A 20,836-nucleotide genomic window follows, 5' to 3' on the forward strand; every position below is an offset into this window, starting at 1 on the left:
TATTTACCCCCTTTTTTTCTTCCCCTACTTGATGTGATAGAAATGCTAGCGGGCAGCGGCTGGCATGTGAGAACCTCTGTTTTGCAGGTGGTGACATGTGAAGGCCATGTGTAGGGCATAGGGCTCGCTGGAAGGGCGAGGGTTACATTGGAGTGTTGTGTGTAGGGCACAGGGCACACTGGAAAGCTGTGGGTGTGGTGTGGGGCACTCTGAAGACCATGGGGAACACTGGCGTTCTGTTCATGGAGCAGATAGAAACAAACTTCAGCTTCCCATCAGAAGCACATTTCCCTTCTAGCCCTAATGGAGCAGCAGCAGCAGCACTGAGGAGAGGTCAGGGGGCGCGGCGTATATCAGCATAGCTAACCTGTGTCACCTAACTCTACAGTGCGGATTCTGTACTACTACAGAGCAAACAAGCGTCTGCTCCAGGCCCAGGGTGCAGCCTTTTAGGGCGTACAAGAGATGCAGCCACGTCATTGCTGCACCTTGCCAATTTAATAAAAAAAAGATTGGACCACTGATCTGGCTCCAGTTTTCCCATGGGACCCTCTCCCCTCTTACTAATTTCCTGCGACACCCCTCTCCCTGCTGAGCCAACCTGTCTGCCACCTCGGAAGTCAGCAAATTTGGTACACAGGCTTATTGCAGAGTATGATGTGAATGTGCATTAATAGAGTACATGGGGCTACACTAACAGGGGTATTCAATATGGGTGCGATAACATCGTTTTTGCGTTAATATCGCAATTATGACGTCATTATCGCAGGTTTTACTTTTACACTGTATTCAATATCAAAGACTTATCGCAGTTTTGAGAAGTCTTTGATAAAAAACGGTGATAACTTTTCACCATTGAATAGGTGTGGAAAAAAGGGCAGAATTGGGGTTTAGGGGCGCAGGCTTAAAAAAAATAGCCTGCACCCCTGAGATTGACATTTAAAAAAGAACTGTGTCAAAAAAAGTAAAAAAAAACAAATAGGGACACCCCAAAAAATTAATTTCAAAATTGGGGTGCAAAAAAAAAAAATGGGAAAAAATAGTTAAACAATAGGGAAATAGGTTCAGGGCTATTCTGCAAGTATGCGGCAGGTGTTTTGAAGAATAGATTTATAGCGGCAGGTGCACAAATGCAGAATTTTTAAAAACTTACTTTAGGGACATCAAAATATGCTAGTACCCATTTTCATGTACCCCAAATTTGAAATAACCTAAGTGCTCTTCTGCATCACTTCTTCAATGTCGGGAAAAAACACCTGCTGCAGCTATTTAAATCCCCGACTTTCAATTAAAGGCTAAAACGGGGGTACCCATAGTGTTCCTCCATGTTTTTACAACTTTAGGGGGGTCTTACAATTATTTTAACGAAAAATTTGTAACTTTACGCAAATTCAACTTCGGAGTTTCCTGTTTTCGTTAATTTTATATTGAATACGGGGATAAGCGGGAGCGCGCACCAGACTTAACGCAGAAAAAAACTCCGATATGAAACGTTAACTTCGGCAGTGAAGTTAACATTTCATATTGAATACCCCTCTAAGTGGTAATAACTTCAGAAAGAAAACTAAGTTCATGAACTTGCCCTGATTTATCTTTGCTTATTATTACAAGGAGCTCACTATTGCCCCAGAATGACTCTCTTTGGTGTGAGAGAACTAGTGATCCGGGCAGCAGGTACAGTACATGTGCGCAGAGAAATATGGGGCCCAGTACAGAGGAATTAGGCTGTGTTTCTGGCCACAGCAGGCTCCCAGGCAGTCTGGCCCCCTTAGTGTTGTACCCCCCATAACTCTCTGATGGAGCCCCTGCATGTGCATGATGGAGACCCTGTGTCAGATATCTGACCTGCCATGGTTATGCAAATCAGTGATGTCACAGTGGCCAGTGATGTCATAACACAGGACAGCCAGTGAGGCTCACCCTCAGCAGACTTGCATTATAGTTACAGAATCCTAGCAAGGTGTATTGTTTTTATTATAAAGCACATTTTCTCTAATTCTACTACTGGAGAAGCATCTGAGAGGCTGTAACTCTAAATGTGAGGCTTCATGGCCTCGTCTAGGTAAGTGACTGTCTGTGTTGTGTTTTTAAAAATAGGGATTTCCTTGTTACAAATGTAATATTTATGATCAGATTTACAATTATGTGGAGCACCAATTATAGCTAATTTATATCACTAAGTACATCAATACTGTCACTAATTACACAAACATTGATAGCATCCAAAATTGATTAACTTATAATTGTGCTTCAAATTCTTTGAAACAGAAGCTGAGATACTTTAATGTTTCACTGTTTGTTTTTGTTGGGATTGTTATTATTATTATTATTATTATTATTATTTTTTTAATAGTTTGTTTTTTTATTGAACCACCATAGAAAATTACAATTACTAAATTTGCTTAAAAAAATAGAATATCACATCAATCCATTACACAACAGCATATAATAATATTGTTTTTATTTTTATTTTCATATGAAACCACTTGAATTCTTTTAATAGTACTAAACAAGCGTTCTCATCCTCTACACCAGGCCTGGACAACCTGTGGCTCCCCAGCTGTTGTGAAACTACAAGTCCCAGCATGCCCTGCCACAGTTTCGCTATTAGGGAATGCTAAAACTGTAGCAGGGCATGCTGGGACTTGTAGTTTCATAACAGCCGGAGAGCCGCAGGTTGGCTCTACACAAACTTCTTTAATGTAGTTGTCTCTAAGATAAGTCTGGAAACACAACCAGCCCTCATCCTCCTCATTATAAACCGTCCAATCCGCTTATAAAGCTAAATTCAAAATGATCCAAGGAAACAATTGTTATGTTTTGTTATTGTCATGTTGGAATATTAGGATTAGGAACAATTTTATGCTGTATCAAAATTCTGTTCTTAGGGGCCAATGTAATAGTCTTCATTCTAGCACTCTGCACCTGTCACAGCCCGTGTCGTTCCTCTTTCCTGCCTGGGGTGTCGCTCTCTGCTCTGGTGCTTCTAGCACCGTCAGCTGATGCAACACACTGCTGATACACAGACCAGAGTGTGCTAGAATGAAGACTAATGTAATCTGAGCTGCAGAAGTATATATGCCTTATTACTACAAACCCATTACCAATATCACTGTAATAATGTAAATAGATAATAACTACCATTACTGTATATATTAGCATTAACATGCTCAAGACGCATTCAGCTGATTGGACTCTGCTGCCGCCCGTTATGGGGCATATTTTTAAAGTGAAGGAGCTCATACTGTACTTTGGTCACATTACACCGCCCCCTTACCATAAGGGGAAGTAATCCTAACATGTGTCTCTGACGACACGGCTGTGCGCTGACAGCAGACGGAATGGGGTGACGCTGTGCGCTGACTGCAGGTGGCATGGGGTGATGCTGTGCGCTGACTGCAGGCGGCATGGGGTGACGCTGTGCGCTGACTGCAGGTGGCATGGGGTGAAGCTGTGCCCTGACTGCAGGTGGCATGGGGTGATGCTGTGTGCTGACTGCAGGTGGCATGGGGTGATGTTGTGCGCTGACTGCAAGCGGCATGGGGTGACGCTGTGCGCTGACTGCAGGCGGCATGGGGTTATGCTTGTCACTTAGTGACTCCTCTCAGAGGCAGAGTCACTCGGTTGGCATTGGGTGCAGCTACAGGGCCGCGGGCAGGGGAGGGACTTGTTTCCCCTTCATATTTAACTAACTGAACTCAGTACCGCCGCATTCCAGCTCACTTTAACCCCTGCTTATCTGGTCCCATAAAAATAGCTACACTGTCCACAAAGGTAAGTTTATACAGCAGCAGCACCTTGAGATCCACAGAACATATTATATATGACATATACATAAAGGAGGATTATTATTTGCACTTATAATTTACAATTTTGTTTTTGCATCTCTATCTTTAGTAAGAGAAAGCGGAAGACTAATAAAGATTCGGCATCAAGCTCATCGCTAGAAGCCGATCCAGGTAAGACAGGAGCCAGAAGTCTTTATTAACCTTCAGTAATATACCTGTAATTATGACATAGAGTAAAGCTGGGTACACACCTGGTCGAGCATCGCTCTCTCTACCCTCTGTCTCACAACTACATTCCCTCACCTATCTTGCATGTACTTGTTCTGGTTTAATGTGTGATTTGTGTTTTGTATGAAGAACACACCATACATAACGTCTTGCCTTGCTTCCACAGCATGCATTTTCTGTGGTCGTGCAGAAAATGACGTGCCCAAGTATGGAGAGCTGCTGCATAACGCCAAGGAGAAGCTGACTGTCCACCACTACTGCCTGGTAAGTATGGAAAGTAATGATGGATGAGCATCAGTTATAGCAGCTGAAAGCAGCCTGTTACACAGTAAGGTGCACATTTATCACTATATGCTATATTTATGCAAATGTGATAATCATTTTGTCCTATGGGCCTGATTCAGCTTGGAACGCGTCTGCGGATGCACACGCACCCTGCCGATGTTTGCGTTCTGCGCATGCGTATGCATCACAGTGTGCGAACCGGCCGCTGCGATCGCGAGGGGCAGTGGTCGAAGGAACGCAGACATGCCAGTGCGTTTGAATGCCATTACAGCGGCATGCATAATTAAGCCCCTGCGACGGCACACGCAGCCTGAGCTCTAGGTACTGACAGGAAGTTTAGCAATTTCTGAGTCAGGTCATCTCTACCACAACTGTGCGTCTGGGTCCGATGTTACTCTATGTTACCGATGCTTTCGCAGACTACCAAGGTATTGCGGAAGTGGGCAGCTTACTGAAGTGGTGGGTGTGTGAGTATACTGCTGCGATCGCAATGCATTCATAGCATATTTTCCCAGCGGCCGGGTGCGTGCGATTACAGACTTGCGATCCGTCCTGAATCAGGCCCTATATTCACAAGGTGATAATGTAAATGTTTACTCAAATGTCTCAATCTCCTCTACACGGGAGGCCAATGCCGATAAGAGCCCAGTCACGGTAAGCCTTTGAAGCAGAGAGATGGCTTGTGAGTGTTTTGGGCAGGGATGTAAAGAGATGGGCCCCGGGAGAGGGGTGTGTCCTAATTGTGGGAGGCATGGCTATGCCCCCTTAGGTTAAAAATACCCCTTTTTGTGAGCCCCTCAGCCTAGCATAAAGCCACGGGGTTGGGGGGCGCGATAAGTGTGATAGCTCCCCCCCACATAAAGGCAACAAATTATTCTACCAAATGAAACCATACATTTTCTGTTAATTAAAATGGTGTAAAAATTTAAAAAAACATATTTTGTTTCATTTTTAACTTTAGGCATTAAATATTATTGGAGCCCTCCCCTAAGGATATGTAGTTATCAGCACAGTTTCATTAACATGCTAAGTGCATAAAACATGATAAAACTATATTGGAGCATATGTTAGAGATACAAGTCTTCCTAATTGTTATAGATAATGCAGCAGTGGTGACAGCCATAAGTACATCTCCCCTCTCTCCTATCCAGTTACTATCCAGCGGTGTGCTGCAGAGGGGCAGTGACAGGCAAGGCTTCTATGGCTTCCTGTACCCAGATGTGCGGAAGGCAGCCAGCCGGGCGGCAGAGCAGGTGAGGAGCCGATCATGCTGATACTTTCTCATGTCATGTGAAGTCACCGGAGAACTGAATGACACATATTGGGCCTAATTGGGAGTTTATTCTATTCCCTGATAATCCACAAAGAATAAAATAAACAGCTTTGTGATGCCGCAGTGAGAACGGCTCCGCCTGGAGCTGCGGTGCAGAATGACTGTGGTACTGACGTGACCAGAAAGGTCAAAAGCCACTCAGCCAATCAGAGGTGTTTTCCCAAGGTGGCCGACAGATTCTGGGGAGTTGTATTTATATAAAATGTTTTGGTGTATGGACCTAATTCAGAGGTGAATGCATTGCAGGTGTTGGCGCAGTTGGCCACTGTGCTTTTTTTACTGTTCATGTGTCCTGATGGTTTACCGACTGTGGTTGTAGTGAGTATTTGGATGCAGAGCATGCAATGGGTGCTTGTGGAAAGAAACAGAGTGATGCCGCCTGTCAGCGGTAATGCAGATCTTTTTGCTTCCTCGAGCCAGTGTGCTGCTAAATGCACATGTGTGATCCAGCTTGCCGGTTCCTGCATGCACAGAGGACTGGAAGCTCAGACATATGCACTTGCACTTCACTAAAATAAAAAAAAGAAAGAAAAAAAGATTAACGTGCCATAGGTCTCTCTGTTGGACGGCCGATCAGCCGCAGCAGCTATGATTGGAAGCCTTAGAGGAGCTATTTTCTATCTCTCCCAGAAAAGTGGTTAGCAGAGGACCTGGCTATACTTGAGTGTTATATACAGTGACTGTTCTATTATTAGGAAGTAAAGGAGTCTAGAACAAAGGTTATTTATAGTGGGGGACCTATTTACACTCATTGTTCGTGTTTTTCTCAGTATTGTCATTTGTTAATCATGTTTTGCAGCCCTGCACAGTGTGCAAGAGGACGGGCGCCTCCATACGCTGCAGCGGGAAGGGCTGCACTGAGACAGTGCACTTCCCCTGTGGCCAGGAAAAGGAATTTATATTCCAGTACTTCAAGGAGTTTCCGTGAGTAATCCATTTGCTTCTAGGTATATAGAACCCGATTCAGACCCGCTTGCTAGATGCGTTTGCACGCAGCTGGCATATGCAAATCCGGGAAGGCAGGCGATCGTACGGCAAGGCATTAGCACACCCACTATGTCTTGGCATGCGATCGCGCTGTGTATGTATGTTCCGTTACAGTGGGGGTTTTTGTTTGAACTTCTCACTATTTATTCTGTAATATTTATTTCCCTGCAGATCATTTTGCCCAAGGCATCGGCCAGTTCAGAAGGCTGCGGCACAGGACGGAGTAAGTGCATGTACCATCTGCCTGGAGGAGCTGACCCCTGCCCCTGCATATGATGTGATTAAGAGCCCCTGCTGCAAAAACACCTGGTTCCACAGGACTTGTCTACAGGTGAGCTATGGCTTTACTATTTACTCCTCACTATCGGAGTCACCGGGAGGAGGCCAACCAGGAGAGAGCCGAGGAATGACGGCCAATGGAGTGGAGGGTTTGAAGCTGATTCCGGTGTCCGCTCTCTGTATATGAAGGATTATGGTGAATGCGGCCTGACAGTAGGCTGGTCGGCTTGTCCTCGCTCGTCAGCTCTTGTGCAGGACGTTTGCTTTATGACTGTACATATATATATATATTTGGTATTTCATCTGAACTTCTTACATTACAGATGCAGGCATTAAATGCAGGGAAGTATTTCTTGAAGTGCCCCATATGCCAGAACATGGAGAGTTTCCAGCAGGAGATGCTGCAAATGGGAATTTACATTCCCCACAGGTATATGTAACAATTGTCTTTATCTAGAACATAGAATCCAGCTCCATCACAGAGGCATTTTAAGACTGGAGGGGGCCCATGTGAGGATTTCTGTGAGCCCCCTCCCCCTGAAAAAAAAATGACACTGGCGCATGCACAGAACATCACCAACAATCTGGAATTTACCCATAATCCCCTGTGCCTACGCAGTAATCTGGTGTTATATCGTACATATGATGCAGCTGCCATGTTTCTGGGGATCACTTCTGGAACATGGTGCTGGCTGCATTTTTTGAAAGCTATCAACGGAATAATGACGTGAACAGCATCAGTGGCGGTGTGCATTCCCCCACACCAATTACAGAGACGAAACTCGTGCCGACATTAACTGTGCATTTGTGTAGCTTAAACAAGGAAACGAAAGCTTGCATCCCGCTATTTTACCTTGTGTTTCGTACTTATGAAAAGCTATAAGCAAAATGTGTCCTATGATAATTTACAGAGATTTATCAGTTCTTTAGTAAGCAAATTGCCAAATCCAGCCATAAGACTATGGGCACTTGGCTATGGGTCTATGGCCCTGATTCAGAGCCGGACACTCTGACAAAGCACTCGCTCTGAATCAGGGCCGTCCTTCTGAATTTTTAGAGCGGCCTCCCGGCCGCTCGTATTGCTGTGGGTGACCACCCACAGCTATAGCGAGTGGCCAGGAAGATGGTCACGATGCTCAAGACCATCGCGACCATCGGCCTTGCGACGAGACCCTTGTGGTAGGGTCTCATTGCCGCAAGCCCTGGAGTGCTTTTAGCTCTATCAGAGCTGAAAGCACTCCCACTGACATCACTTGTGATGTCAGTGGGGCCGGCCCCAGATGGTAGGCGTTCCGATGGGAATGCCTCCGTCTGGCCAGTCACGCCCCCGGCACGCCCACCAAACGGGGCGTGCTGTCACTCACCATCAACAGCATGCCCCCTTTGTAGCGAGACCCATAGTGACGGCTTGCCGGACTGGACTGCTGGACTAGATGAAACAGACAGAAGAAAGCGTTGTAATGTCACATTGATTAATTACATCAGCGATATTACCTCACATTAACCTTTCAGAGATGCATCCTGGGAACTGGAGAACAACGCCTTTGGAGAACTACTGCAGGTCCACCAACAGTGCGACGCGGATCCCTGCCGCTGCAACCATGGAAGAACTCACAGTGAGAGCGGCAGGTAAAACTTTTCGCATTTTATTTCTTAAAGGCTGCCAGTGTGCTATGGCCCAGCAGCAGCCCCTGGGAAGGTTCCCCTGCTCATTCCGCATGATTAATGCGGCCTAGACTCTGATAAATAGGACCCTACGTTTATTAGCTAAGGATCTACTGGGTGTATGCGTAATATATGTGACGATGTATTTAATAAGAGGTTGATATCTTTCACATTTACTGTGTGCTTACTAAGAGGCCGACACCAAGAACCTGGCTACTATAATCATTTTCTGTTATTATATATGTTATGGGATGGGTACAGGATGCGCCGGGATACTGAACGTATCCCATATCTTATATGTGTTGTGAATCTAATATGTATTCAATAAATTGTAATATTGGAATCTTTATCAGAGAGTTCCCAGTACCTTAGGTTTTCTTGACAGTGCTGCCCACTTTGTTATTGGTTTCACCCCACACTTACCTGCTCCTCCGTCTCTTTCTTCTTCCTCTGCCCTATAATTCTGTTCTTCTCTTTATCGTGCTTCACTGTGCTGGTTGGGCGGCTCGGAGGCTTCTCTTCCTGGCTGCTCTTCTATTCGGCACCAAAGACACATTATGATATCCAATGCCCATAATATAAAAGAATGAGGGGAGCAGGGAGGCGTTATATCCATTGTGCCGGGTGGCGTATGAACCATTGTGCTGGGTGGCGTATCAACCATTGTGTGGGTGACATATCAGCTGTTACAGTGTCGTAGCCACTGGCACTGTAACATAGCATTTCGCATACAGATACACCCGCTGTCACACACAGAATATAGGCATGCCGCATATCATTTTAATCAGCAGAAGTTGCTTGTGCGTCCTACTCCCATCACCGTTTGATTAAGATGCATTTGAAGGTAAAAAATTTGCTGAAATGTATACATTCTTATAAGCTGCCAAATTGTTTAATCCTCTCTAGAATACAATAAAACATTTAGTATCTTAGGGCCTATTTCTTCCTGTAGCGAAATGCTCCATCGCTGAGATTTATATCTCCAGCTGTAGATTTATCCTCTGTGTCTCTTCTTTCAGTGAATGGTGTATAATTCGGTGTCACTGCTGTGGGTCAGCAGGAACCCACCTCGCCTGCTCAGCCCTAAGATCTGCTGAGAGCGCATGGACCTGTGCAGAGTGTGCCTCCATTCTGGAGAAGCCGGAGGATGTTGTTGGTAAGTACTTTCCCCTGTCATTTGTCACCTATTACTAGGTAGTACAGTATCTAACATCATAACTTATATTTCACTTACGTGGTAGAATGAGACATTAGTGAAAACTATCATTAAGTTACCAATCTTGGGTTATTGCCACTGTAGTGTAATCGATGTGTGGCCCTTTTCATGTTACAGTAGCCTTTGCCAACCTGCGACTTGTAGGACACAGAGTATGTCCATCCACATAAACATATCGCTAACAATGTTGGATCTCTTTCTGATTGCAGAGTCATTGGCAGAGGAATCTGTGGTAATACCATCAACGAGCAGAGCAAATCCTCCACCTGCAGTAACACCAGGAGAGACCTGCGCCCGGACGAGGGGGCATCTTTCAGTAACATCAAGAGAGACTTGCGCCCGGGTGAGGGGTTACAAAATAATAACATCCAGGAGGACCAGAAAATCACCATTGTAGGGTGCTAAACCCAGAACCTGGGGGCCCAGGTGGAGACAAGATGCCTCATGATCTGCTCCCTACCTGTCGTACACATCCTGCAGGAACAGAGAACTGTGTGGATCCATGCAGTGTCTCTCACTCTTGTCCCCATATTCACATCAGTGGAATTAGAGCAATTAAATATCTTTTGCTTTCCAAACCAAGTAAAGAGAAAATTCTTCTTTTATATCATATTTTAGCAGGGGATTACAAATCAGTAATATTGATATTAGGCATGCCTAAGGCTTCAATCCAAAGGCACCATTCACATGGCTTCAGTGCATAACGGTGTGTTTCGTTCTGATCGAAGTGAATGGTTATACCACGTAACCAACTGAGTGAGTACAAATGAACACACTTTAGTTATAAGCAACAAACATACAAAGTATACAGTATACTTGTGTCTATGTGTTCAGATGACACCGGTGATTCATTATCTTCAACATAAGATGTAGTTCATGTTAATCTGGGGAGCCCTCATTTCACAATGCTCAGGTCTTTCAATTTACATTGCAGACACTCTACTGCAGTCTCAGGTCCATGCACGAGCCAAAGAGCCTTTGTCTAGGTCTTGTTTTATATACCATAGTCTGGGTGTTTGGCTTTCCAGATATTAAGCCCATATTAGTTACATACTGGGTATCAAGCACTGATTGGTACAACATAGCATGTACCATTCTTATCTCTTGCACATGCTCAGTAAGCACTAAGATATACTCAGGACAAAGAAATACAGTTATGGCGTGTCCTAGAATGTCTGGAGTTACACTATCTCAAAGCCCCTCTTTGTCTAAAGAATATGGACATCACTTTCAGTAACCCATAATGCTTAGCATCTCTACACATCTTAAAATGGTTATTCTATTGCAATGTGGCTAACTTTCTACAACTAACACCATATAAGGTCTTAAGGGCTTATTATACATTTCTGCTAATGACAGGTACAAGTATAGGCCCCCCAATATATGTCTTGTCTGACCCCAAAGGTGAATCTGACCAGTCTAGGCATAGACTAGAACTACATGAATACAAACTGTTTTCAAACCTCAATGGGGCCTAGCACAGTTGTGTATTACAACTTATATACCTATGTAGAAATTAATTATTTAACCCACTGGTTACACTTCAATCCTGCTATTTATCCTGTACTTTTGTGCCTATCAATTACATATTCAAATGAGTTCTAATTAAAGACTGTTGCTTTTAATCAGACATTATAAATATAAGTGGTTGGCACGGTTCCTGGCATCCTCCCATCAGCTATGGGTTGGTTGATGGATCCCTGCAGTGTTCTGGAAATCAATACATCAGTGAACGTTATTAAAGGGGGATGGTGTTAATCTGTGCTGCTGCCACCTTTATGTGGACTTTCTCCAAGTTATCTGAGAGCGCAATCACTGGTGACAGATGGACCTTAATATCTCTAGCCTGCGATCTTCATATAGCAAGGTGGACAGTATATTTTAGCACAGTCCTCTATGATCCGCCATCTCAGGAAGCATCTGTGAGCCTATAGATTACACTCGGCACAAAATAAGAAACAACATGTTATATAACGCGACCTCTTGGTATTCTGACATCTTCGATAAGTTAGACACATATATATTCCTATAATCGTGCATTTTCTATATGCAAGCTTTTATTAATTTTACACTTGTTACTTATTATTTCTAGTTCAGATATATTTATAATATATATAATTATTGCTGATCAATATGTTATCACTTATAAACATTGCAAGGTTAATAGCTCAATTAACTTCACACTAATATCTTTATTCTTAATATAAGGGAAGATTATAGTCCTTCTGTAACAGTGGAAAACTGCTATTTTCATTGGAGTTTGACAAGGAGAGACATGCAGTGAGGTATTGATAGATTATCCTCCCCTCTGACAATCAGAAACTGCCTTAAGCATGGGGGGGCTCTGCCACAGACAATAATACTGCACTGAAAAAAAACAGGGTCACGCCCTTCTCAGTGAGATATGTGATAGCTCTGATGATCAGGCGACCTATCCAGAGGGTTCTGCCAGTGCCATAATGCTCCTGTGCCATCTATACCCAGCATCTACTTCACCTACCACTTGCTAATGAGAGTTGAGCTGCTATTTTCATTGGAGTATGACAGGGAGAGGTGAGGCAGCAACAAAGTCAGCCTCCCCTCTGACTATCAGAAACTGCCTGGAGCACAGGGCAGGCCATACCACAGGCTAAAATACTGCACCGAAAAAGGTGGGTGGCAGCTTAGTTCTGCAGTAAACCGTTGGTGAGTCAGCAGAATTTGTAGAATCAAATGGAGACAGAACAAGCACCTGATAGTGTAGCGGAAAAGCTAATTTCACATTAGAATGGGCATAATTCCAAATGATATTGTATTGGTAATAACATGTATATTTCCCTCTTGTACAGTTGTATGTAACAATCCTTTGTATAGTGTTATTCTAGAGTCTGTGTACTCTAATCAGCATGAGGTCTGGTGTGTGGAAAGGTGACAAAACCCCTCTTGACTAGTCCCCTTTGAAGCTGGGCAAGCGAGGATGTAAGAAGGACTGTCTTCCTAATACAGTCATTAAGAGCCCTGTGTTCTGTTTGGGGACAGTGATCAAAAGAATGGATGGACCAGGGAGACATTCGGTCTCCAGAGGTGTGAATCTCCTCACCTAGCCACTGGGTATGTTTGTTCCCCAAACTTCAAATATAGCTGAGTGTGTAATTAAAGAACCCCTACTCAGGTGGCCAGGAAACCCTGAGCTTCAGAGAGCTAAACAATCCACTCTGAGCTGAAAAGGGTAAAATCATCCCCACGGAGGGGGTGAGGGGGTGCCTGGAAAAAGCAGGCCTAAATATGTGTCAACCCTGACCCATTGGCTCATCCTACATGAGGCTATAGAAGGATACAGATGATCCCGAGTTTGTCACTGGGAAGGCCTCGTCCCAGAACCACTTAATCGGCCGTGACCTGAATGGTTTGTTTCCCCATTTATTATTTTATTTTCTGGAAAGTGTGAGTAACTGTGTGATTTTTTTAAACAATATTATATTCTTTGTAAACTTTTGTACATAAGCTTTGAAGACATTCTTCAATTAAACATTAATTCTAGTTCTGGATCTTTGTTTTTATGACCCAAGTCCTCATATGACTCATGTTACCTATTTTTCTAAGTATTGATAAATGTGTGTGCAGGTAAGAGCATAAGCTTACTTTATGCTTTAACATTATATTCTTCTGCTGGTGGCAGTTACCAGGTTTAGTTAACCACACATGCTGAGGGTAACCTGTAAAAGTCACGGGCGTCGATTCTCAGATTGGTGTATCTGGAGGGTCGGCCCGCAGGACCGTGACAGATAATGTAATATTATGGTTGAAAGTAATTTGATAATATGCGTACCAAATGTACACTTGTTCAAAAGCGTAACTGCAGGAGTTTAAATTTGCAGGTTTGGTACTCCTCCCAGAAGAGAATACTTCACTTTTGAGAAGCTTCATATATCAATAAAAGATATCTCCACAGCATATATGTACGTTTCAAAAGTGAGAACAATACATACAGCATACAAGCTATATCATACAGAATAAAATAGCTTATCTGTGAATGAAGATGTGAGGGCATGGATGCCATCCAATAGGATATCTCTTTTTGAGAAGCAAAAATTCAGAAGATGAGGCAAACAAGGGGGTAGATCCTAAAAACAAAGATATATTCAGTTTGTCATCCCACTATTTATCACAATCTGAAGTATCAATATTCAGTAAATGATTGATGTTTGCCCTCACACAGAAACACAATACATTTAAAATGTTTATCGATTTGAACACATTTGATGGGAAATTGACACTTACAAGGCATTTTGCAAAGAAGGAAATGGCCATAATAACTAATTATAACAACTTCTCTAAATTAGGATACTCAGGCACTGGCCTCGTCACTCCGAGAAAAGGGGGCTGATGCCCTAACGTGTGAACCATGGCAATCGTGCAGCAGCTTAGGGGGCACTTGATCTGAACATTCATAGTTTGTAACATGGACGTGTGAAGATCTCGCTTCATAGGAGTTGTATATAAACCCAATGAATTGGGTCCATAGTATCCTATACAAGTTTGACAAAAATATTAAATTTTTCTAGCAGTTTCTTTTGTTTACATAAAAAATAACATGTATAGGATGTTTGTCTCCAGCTGTTCAGTTCTACATCACATTGTTCAGTATGGTAATAAATGTAATTCATTAAAGTAAGATAATCTTGCTCTACTCAGTTCTTCCAAAAAAAAAACCATACATCCTTGCTCTAATTATTTCTTAAAAAAGAGCACTGTAATATGTTCTGTCCTGGCCTTGCTATTGATCTCCCAGATAACAAGGTCAGTGATAGATGTATTAGCATGCTTCCTGCTGGACATTTGCACAGTGGTCTGTGTTTACCTACTAAAGTATGGCAGTAATATAAAAATGTATAGAATACATGTGTATTTGTTTTTAAATATAAGGTGTGGCTTTGTGGAATTGCATTATCCACAAAAAGGAGATTTATGTTCTTACCTGTTAAATCCTTTTCTTTGACTCCATAGGGGGTACAGGGATCACTCTAGCTATAGCCTAGATAGAGGAGAACCTGGTCACCAAATAGTTAACATTTATTTCCCAGCAGCCCAGGCTCCCTTTCCTTTGTACCCCGACCCCAGCCACCAGCAGCCAGTTAAGTTAGCAAGCCATGGCAAGGAGCGAGGAGAAGGAAGACAGGCAGACACTCTGATTCACACACATAGGCAAGGTAAACAGAACCGATACTCAGGCAAGAAGATCCACGTATCACTCCTGCTGTGGCCACACTGGAGCCATAAGGATCACTGTGTCTCCCTCCAGCGTTAACCTGCGAAAGACCTGCGGGATCTTTGAGATTGGAGGAAAGATGTATATTAGCAGAAACATCCATGGTACCTATAGAGTGTAGTCCACCAGGAGAGCTGCTGGCTTCCTGGTGTGGGAACTGCATCACTGCAACTGATGATTGTGTTGTGATGCCATCATATCTATGTCTGGTAGGTCCCAACGGTGGACTAGTAGAGTCTTGATGTAGAGCCTACTCACCCAAGTGATAATCCTGGAGGTTTAGGGAGTCCGCATCCCAATTCTGGACTCCGGGGAGGAAGGCTGCTGACAGTGCAGATGGATACCGCTCTGCTCAGCGGAGAATGCAGTTGACTCCATCATGGCTTTGCAACTGCGAGTGCCACCCTGGTGGTTTATATAGGTGACATTGGTTGACCGGATAACCCAGGAGGAGTGACTGCATCTGGCAAAACGCACTGTATACTGTGTGGAGCTCCAGGACATTGATGGACAGTGCTTTCCTGAGTCGTCCATAGACCCTGGAAGGTCTGAAAACACATCATCATCCCCCACCCCCCTGAAGACCTGCGTCGGAGTAGAGTAGGACCCAGTCTGGGATCTGAAAAAGATGGTCCCTGTCCATGTGTGGGACTGGTGGAGCCACTATAGGAGAGAGTGACAACTGTCCCAAGGGAGAATGAGCGTCTGCACCCTGAGGTGCAAAAGGGACTTGTTCCACCATGCTAGAATTTCCAACTAAAGAGGACAGGAGAGGAACTAGACATATGCCACTATGTTGAAGATGGAGACCAAAGAACCCAAGATCTGCATGCAGCTGTGGAGCCACACCTGATGGTGGCTCAGGAATTCGCAAATCCTGGACTGCAGAGCTAAAATGTTATCTGCAGGATGGAAGACCTGTTGAACCCTGGAATTGAGAAAAGAGCCTAAGTGTAGCATCTACTGAGAAGGTGTCAGAATGGATTTCCTCCAATTGACTATCCACCTGAGTGACTGCAGTTCTTCCACTATTTACAAAGTCTCACTGTCCCAAAAATGACAGAGAAATTACACTCCTCAGTTTTGAGTGGCAGCTCCAAAAGTCTCCAGAAAAGGACTATTGCTCCATAGGTCCAAATAGAAAGACTGTTCAGCAATTGTGACACATCAGCGCTATCTAGTGTATAGAGTCCAAAAGACCTCCTGTGTTTTGTTCCAATTTTAAGTTTCTTTCATTTAAGGCTCCAGAATTGTTTTTTTCACATCCATAAAAGTAAACAAAGAATTAAAGTGCATTAGTTATGTACCAAAAAAATCTCTCTTTTTACATACATTAACTGCCACCTCTGTAGGGGTAAATTTAATATTAGTTTGTATTAGAATTTTTTGTGCCCCTCATACACAATATAGATTATACCAATGTAAAAAAAACACAGCAAAGTAAACAAAGTGCCAGTGTTATGTCACACCCCCTACAAATATCTGAAAAACCACTATGCATGGTACGGTCAGATCCAGGGGAGTGGGAGCGATCAGTACGATTCCTTCCCCACACACCTTGCAGGCAGAGAGAGCCTCCAAAGCCCAGCACACAGCAGCTGGGCTGGGGAGAGAGGCTACTGCCGAAAACAGTTAAGCAGTGTTATGGGGGAACCAGACCTCCAATAAGCCCAGGCCTGGGTAATTAATAACCCCCTCTCTCTGCGCCCCTGGAAACATTCTCTTCTGACTAAACAGCTGCTGTAATGTCTATACACAGATTGCAGGTCTACATAGTGCAGCAGAATATTTTAGTCGGAAAGGGAAAACAGGAAAATGTGTCTCCCTTTCTACGTTGGAGTTATTTCTGCACATTTGCTCCAATTTATTTGGTTTAAAGTAGGGGTGTGCATCGGCACACAGCACTACACAGCACTACACAGCAATACAGCCAACCAGCCCCTATGAACAGGACAACAGCCAGCCCCTATATAGACAACAGTAGCCAGCCAACCCCTATGTATATGGACAACAGTAGCCAGCCAGCCAGTGTCAGCAACAGCTCCCAGCTCCCTCCTCTTCACAGTAGCCAGCCAGCCCAGTATTGTAATGTATATATAAGTACTACTAAGTTTATTTTTTATTATCACAACAGTACAGTAACCAACAGCTCCCAGCTCCATCCCTCACCATTCTTTACATTAGGTCTGGATATTGATAAAACTAGAAACAAAACTATAACAAGAACAAATCATAGTATACAGTACATCCTCACAAGCCTTTGTCTGGCTTAAGGCCTAGCAACATATATCAATTCATAACTTCAAATTACTCCAACTCCCCCTATATAACGATCTTGCAGTGTGAGGCGAATCCAAATTTTCTTTTCTGCCGCCTTTACTGCCATTGGAGTAGTTAGGAGAACTTGATAAGGACCTTGTATCTGGGTCCTAGGACTTTTCCTTAGATGCTTCTTTATCATGACCCAATCACCTGGTTGCAGTTTCTAGGTGCTGCAATTGAATTGGGATCTAGAACATAAGAGAACACCTGGTGGTGGACTTTCGTTAGTTTTTATTATATATGCATCACATATTGAATCAAGTTACTATGCTCATATTGTAACACTTGTAGGAAGTCACATCTTGTTCTAACAGTTTTACCAAATAGTATTCCATAAGTTCTCATCCTACGTTTCACACTGGGAAAGTTCTTGACTAACAATCATATTAAAAATAAACATTCTAACAAACTTATCATAGTTCAATTTGACTGTATAATTCAGTCTTTTACACTCTCATTGCTTTGGGTCCTATTTATTCTCAGATTCTCTAAGATACATTCTAAAAATGTCTTTAATAAAATGTGTACCTTTGTCACTCTCTATTACCTCAAGTACTTCACATGTATGAATTACTTCTGTCATTTATTTTCCTTTTACCTATTGTTCATATTGTTTCTATTGTGTTTCTATTGTATTTGCTACCATTCAAAACCATAGTCAATTTGACAACAGGTCTGAGCACAGAACATACCCAACACTTAACCAACTATATAAAATCAATCTTTAGTTTCTGGAAGGAATAACATTTGTGAGGTACTCCTTTCTTTCTTCTTCTGGGCTGTGCAACGATTAGGGGTAGGCTTATGCAGCCCAACTGAAGTCTGGGGCTATCCAGTGCTTCTTGGCTATTTTTACCATAGCATCTCTTATGAGTGCTTCCATGAAGTATTTGGGCTCAGACTGAGAATAGTGCACGTGGCAGACAGAGGTGGTGCTCAACCATCCATCCATCACCCGAAGTCGTGCAAGTCTTTCCAAGTCATACTTCTGAGGAACCTGTAACTGCAACTTTTAACAAATCAGATTCAATGTTTCTGCTGTTTCTGGTCGCCAATATCAAAATATCAGGTAGGAATATTACTGTAGCCTGTTTGGCCTACTTGGTTTGCTGGAGCAGTTCCTCTTCTGGTGTATGTTCTCTGATATGTGCTTTTGACCTTACTTAAAACTAAATTTGTCGGCATTTGAAAAGTAGCAAACAAAAAATCTAATACAAACTATGTATAATCTATCTATAATTACAATAACATAACTTATCAAAAAAGATTTCATTAATTCAAAACAATCATTATCATTAAAGAAAGATAAAAAATAAAAAAAGTAATCATAATTTTCATCTTCCTGTGTCTCACTAGTCCCCTGTGGTTGCTAGCTGAACTACATATAGTATTTGCATTAGGGATGTGCAGACTGAGAACAGCTCAGATCCTCCCAATTTGCATATGCTGTGCTGCTGGATCTTCTCTCATATGCCAGCATCATCCCCCACAGTACATCTCCCTCCTCTTGAATACATGAGAAACAAAGTGATATCTGGATTCAATCTTAACTAACTGCTGTAATGTAGCAGAGTTAACACAAGAACTAAGTTACAGTACTTTTAAATTCCTGCTGTCTATCACCTTTTAAGTTTAATACAATATACAATAAGACCTAAAAATCCTCTCAATTGTTTAAATATCTTTAGTACAGGCACTTTTTGTACGACTTTTTCCCTCCCCCGACCTTGGGGTCCAGACATAACCTTTTGGTTAGGTTGGGTTGGAGCTTTGAACCCAAAAAATTGTTTCTGTTTATCTTACTTAATCCTAATCTTTAATATTGATCTGAGTATCTTAACCAAATCAGTTAGAAGCATACAAAAAAAAACATCCTGGCATGTTTTAAGTAGTGTCAGTGTAATTCTAGTTACATTCCTGTAAACAAAATAAAGTTTCAACATCCTGACTTTTCCAAGGGTGAAAGTACCTATTAATCCATCAATCCCTTGATCTGTGTCTATTTTAACAGTTTCACATGATATTATACAACTGAGGATAATTTCTCTTCTATAACGGGTATATTACCACATTCCCTTACACTCCAGAACTTGGAACATCTGGAGTGGATTATTGGATTTTTTTTCTTTTCATTTAAAGCTTACTTGACCTGCGCAACTGTATTGGCAATATGCATTCCTATGGCTGCCTCTGATTAATTAAGTCCAGTCATATCTAAACAACAGCCCCTATTCTACCTATATTCTTAGATTTGTAAAATTATGTTCTTGTTGGTCGTCTAAAACCATTAACATTTTAATTTGTAAGCATGCATCATTCAACAGTTTAAAGAAATCATGAACTGATAAAACATTTTGTTAGGGAAATTTTACATCACTTTTACTATTATTAATCCCTTCTGCAGCAATCAAATATAATTACTGTTTATTTTAGAATTATAATATGTCTCTGCATTCTTTTGATCTCACAAGTTACAGAAACAATATCCATTTTCCTAGAAAATAACAAATAAAGTATTTTGTTAATAATGCATTCAACATCAATCCTTTTTCCAATCTTGCAATGCACATTTTTTTATTTATGGGCGTCCCCATGAAAAAATGGCAACTCACTCGCACTATCACATTAACCCTTTCAATTCCTGCACAACTTCTCCACAATTCCCTTAGTACACCTTCACTACGCACAATCATTCACACACGTCACATCTGATCAACACAATTGTTCCAACCAACTCTACTTTCTCAAGTTCACTCAACTCTCTTTTATCACATACACATGCATATGGGCCCATCTCATTCACAAGCAAACATTCAGTTACAGCACGGCAGCCATTTTCTGTGACATCCTGCATTCCATTGTCATCAGCAAAGCACCTCTATCACAGCACACCTTCACAATACAAATTAAATATACATTTTGAGAAGAAAAGAAAAACAAAACAAACAAAACACTAGTTATATAAAACGCAACATTCCTCTTCAGTGATAATTAAGTAAGTGGGCATCTGGGGGTCATTTCTATATTCTTATTCATGTTTATTACATTTCTCAATCAGACCTTTCAGTGTGTCATCTAGGTTATATTTAATAAACCTCTGCTTCTGCTTCTCATTTTGTGAGGTTTAAACCAGTCAGTATCTGGGGTGTCAGCCTTTTTAAACATTCATCAAATATCCTGCTTTATGATTCCCATAAAGCTTTGCTAGAACATTCCTTTGTCTAGCTTAGTCAAAGTCCCTTATGACTAAAATCAGACCTAATGGTCCCCCCTCTTATTAGAGGTTACTATTCTCGTGCACAAGAATAATATCATCAAATGTTTATCTATAGGCACATCCACACACTGACTTTTCCTGCTTCAGTTATTAACACTATTGACTGGATGTAACTTTCCTCCTATTTCTGAACACACTGTCTGACAGGGTCTCTCTCCCTTTCTGTTCCTTCAGACACTAATAATTGAAAACTAATTTCTGTAAATGT

General features: G+C 42.3%; 1 protein-coding gene across 1 annotated transcript; it reads left to right on the top strand.

The window, feature by feature from the left end:
- Positions 1–2,048: 2,048 nt before the first annotated feature.
- On the top strand, positions 2,049–10,186 carry LOC148454882 (G2/M phase-specific E3 ubiquitin-protein ligase-like). The gene is made up of 7 exons (XM_088460638.1): positions 2,049–2,062; positions 3,898–3,959; positions 6,405–6,558; positions 6,793–6,952; positions 7,224–7,330; positions 8,413–8,529; positions 9,991–10,186. Exons 1-7 carry the CDS (start codon positions 2,049–2,051, stop codon positions 10,184–10,186), a joined length of 810 nt encoding a protein of 269 aa, XP_088316764.1.
- The last annotated feature ends 10,650 nt before the right edge of the window (positions 10,187–20,836 follow it).

The sequence above is a fragment of the Taudactylus pleione genome, unplaced genomic scaffold (assembly GCF_031769625.1).
Source record: "Taudactylus pleione unplaced genomic scaffold, aTauple2 ptg000969l, whole genome shotgun sequence".
NCBI classification, from domain to species: Eukaryota; Metazoa; Chordata; class Amphibia; order Anura; family Myobatrachidae; genus Taudactylus; species Taudactylus pleione.

What these genes read in the sequence shown, in the direction of transcription:
- LOC148454882 (XM_088460638.1), top strand. An exon ending in CAGTACTTCAAGGAGTTTCC is followed by an intron (nt 6,559 to 6,792) that starts GTGAGTAATCCA and finishes ATTTCCCTGCAG; the next exon opens with ATCATTTTGCCCAAGGCATC. An exon ending in TCCACAGGACTTGTCTACAG is followed by an intron (nt 6,953 to 7,223) that starts GTGAGCTATGGC and finishes CTTACATTACAG; the next exon opens with ATGCAGGCATTAAATGCAGG.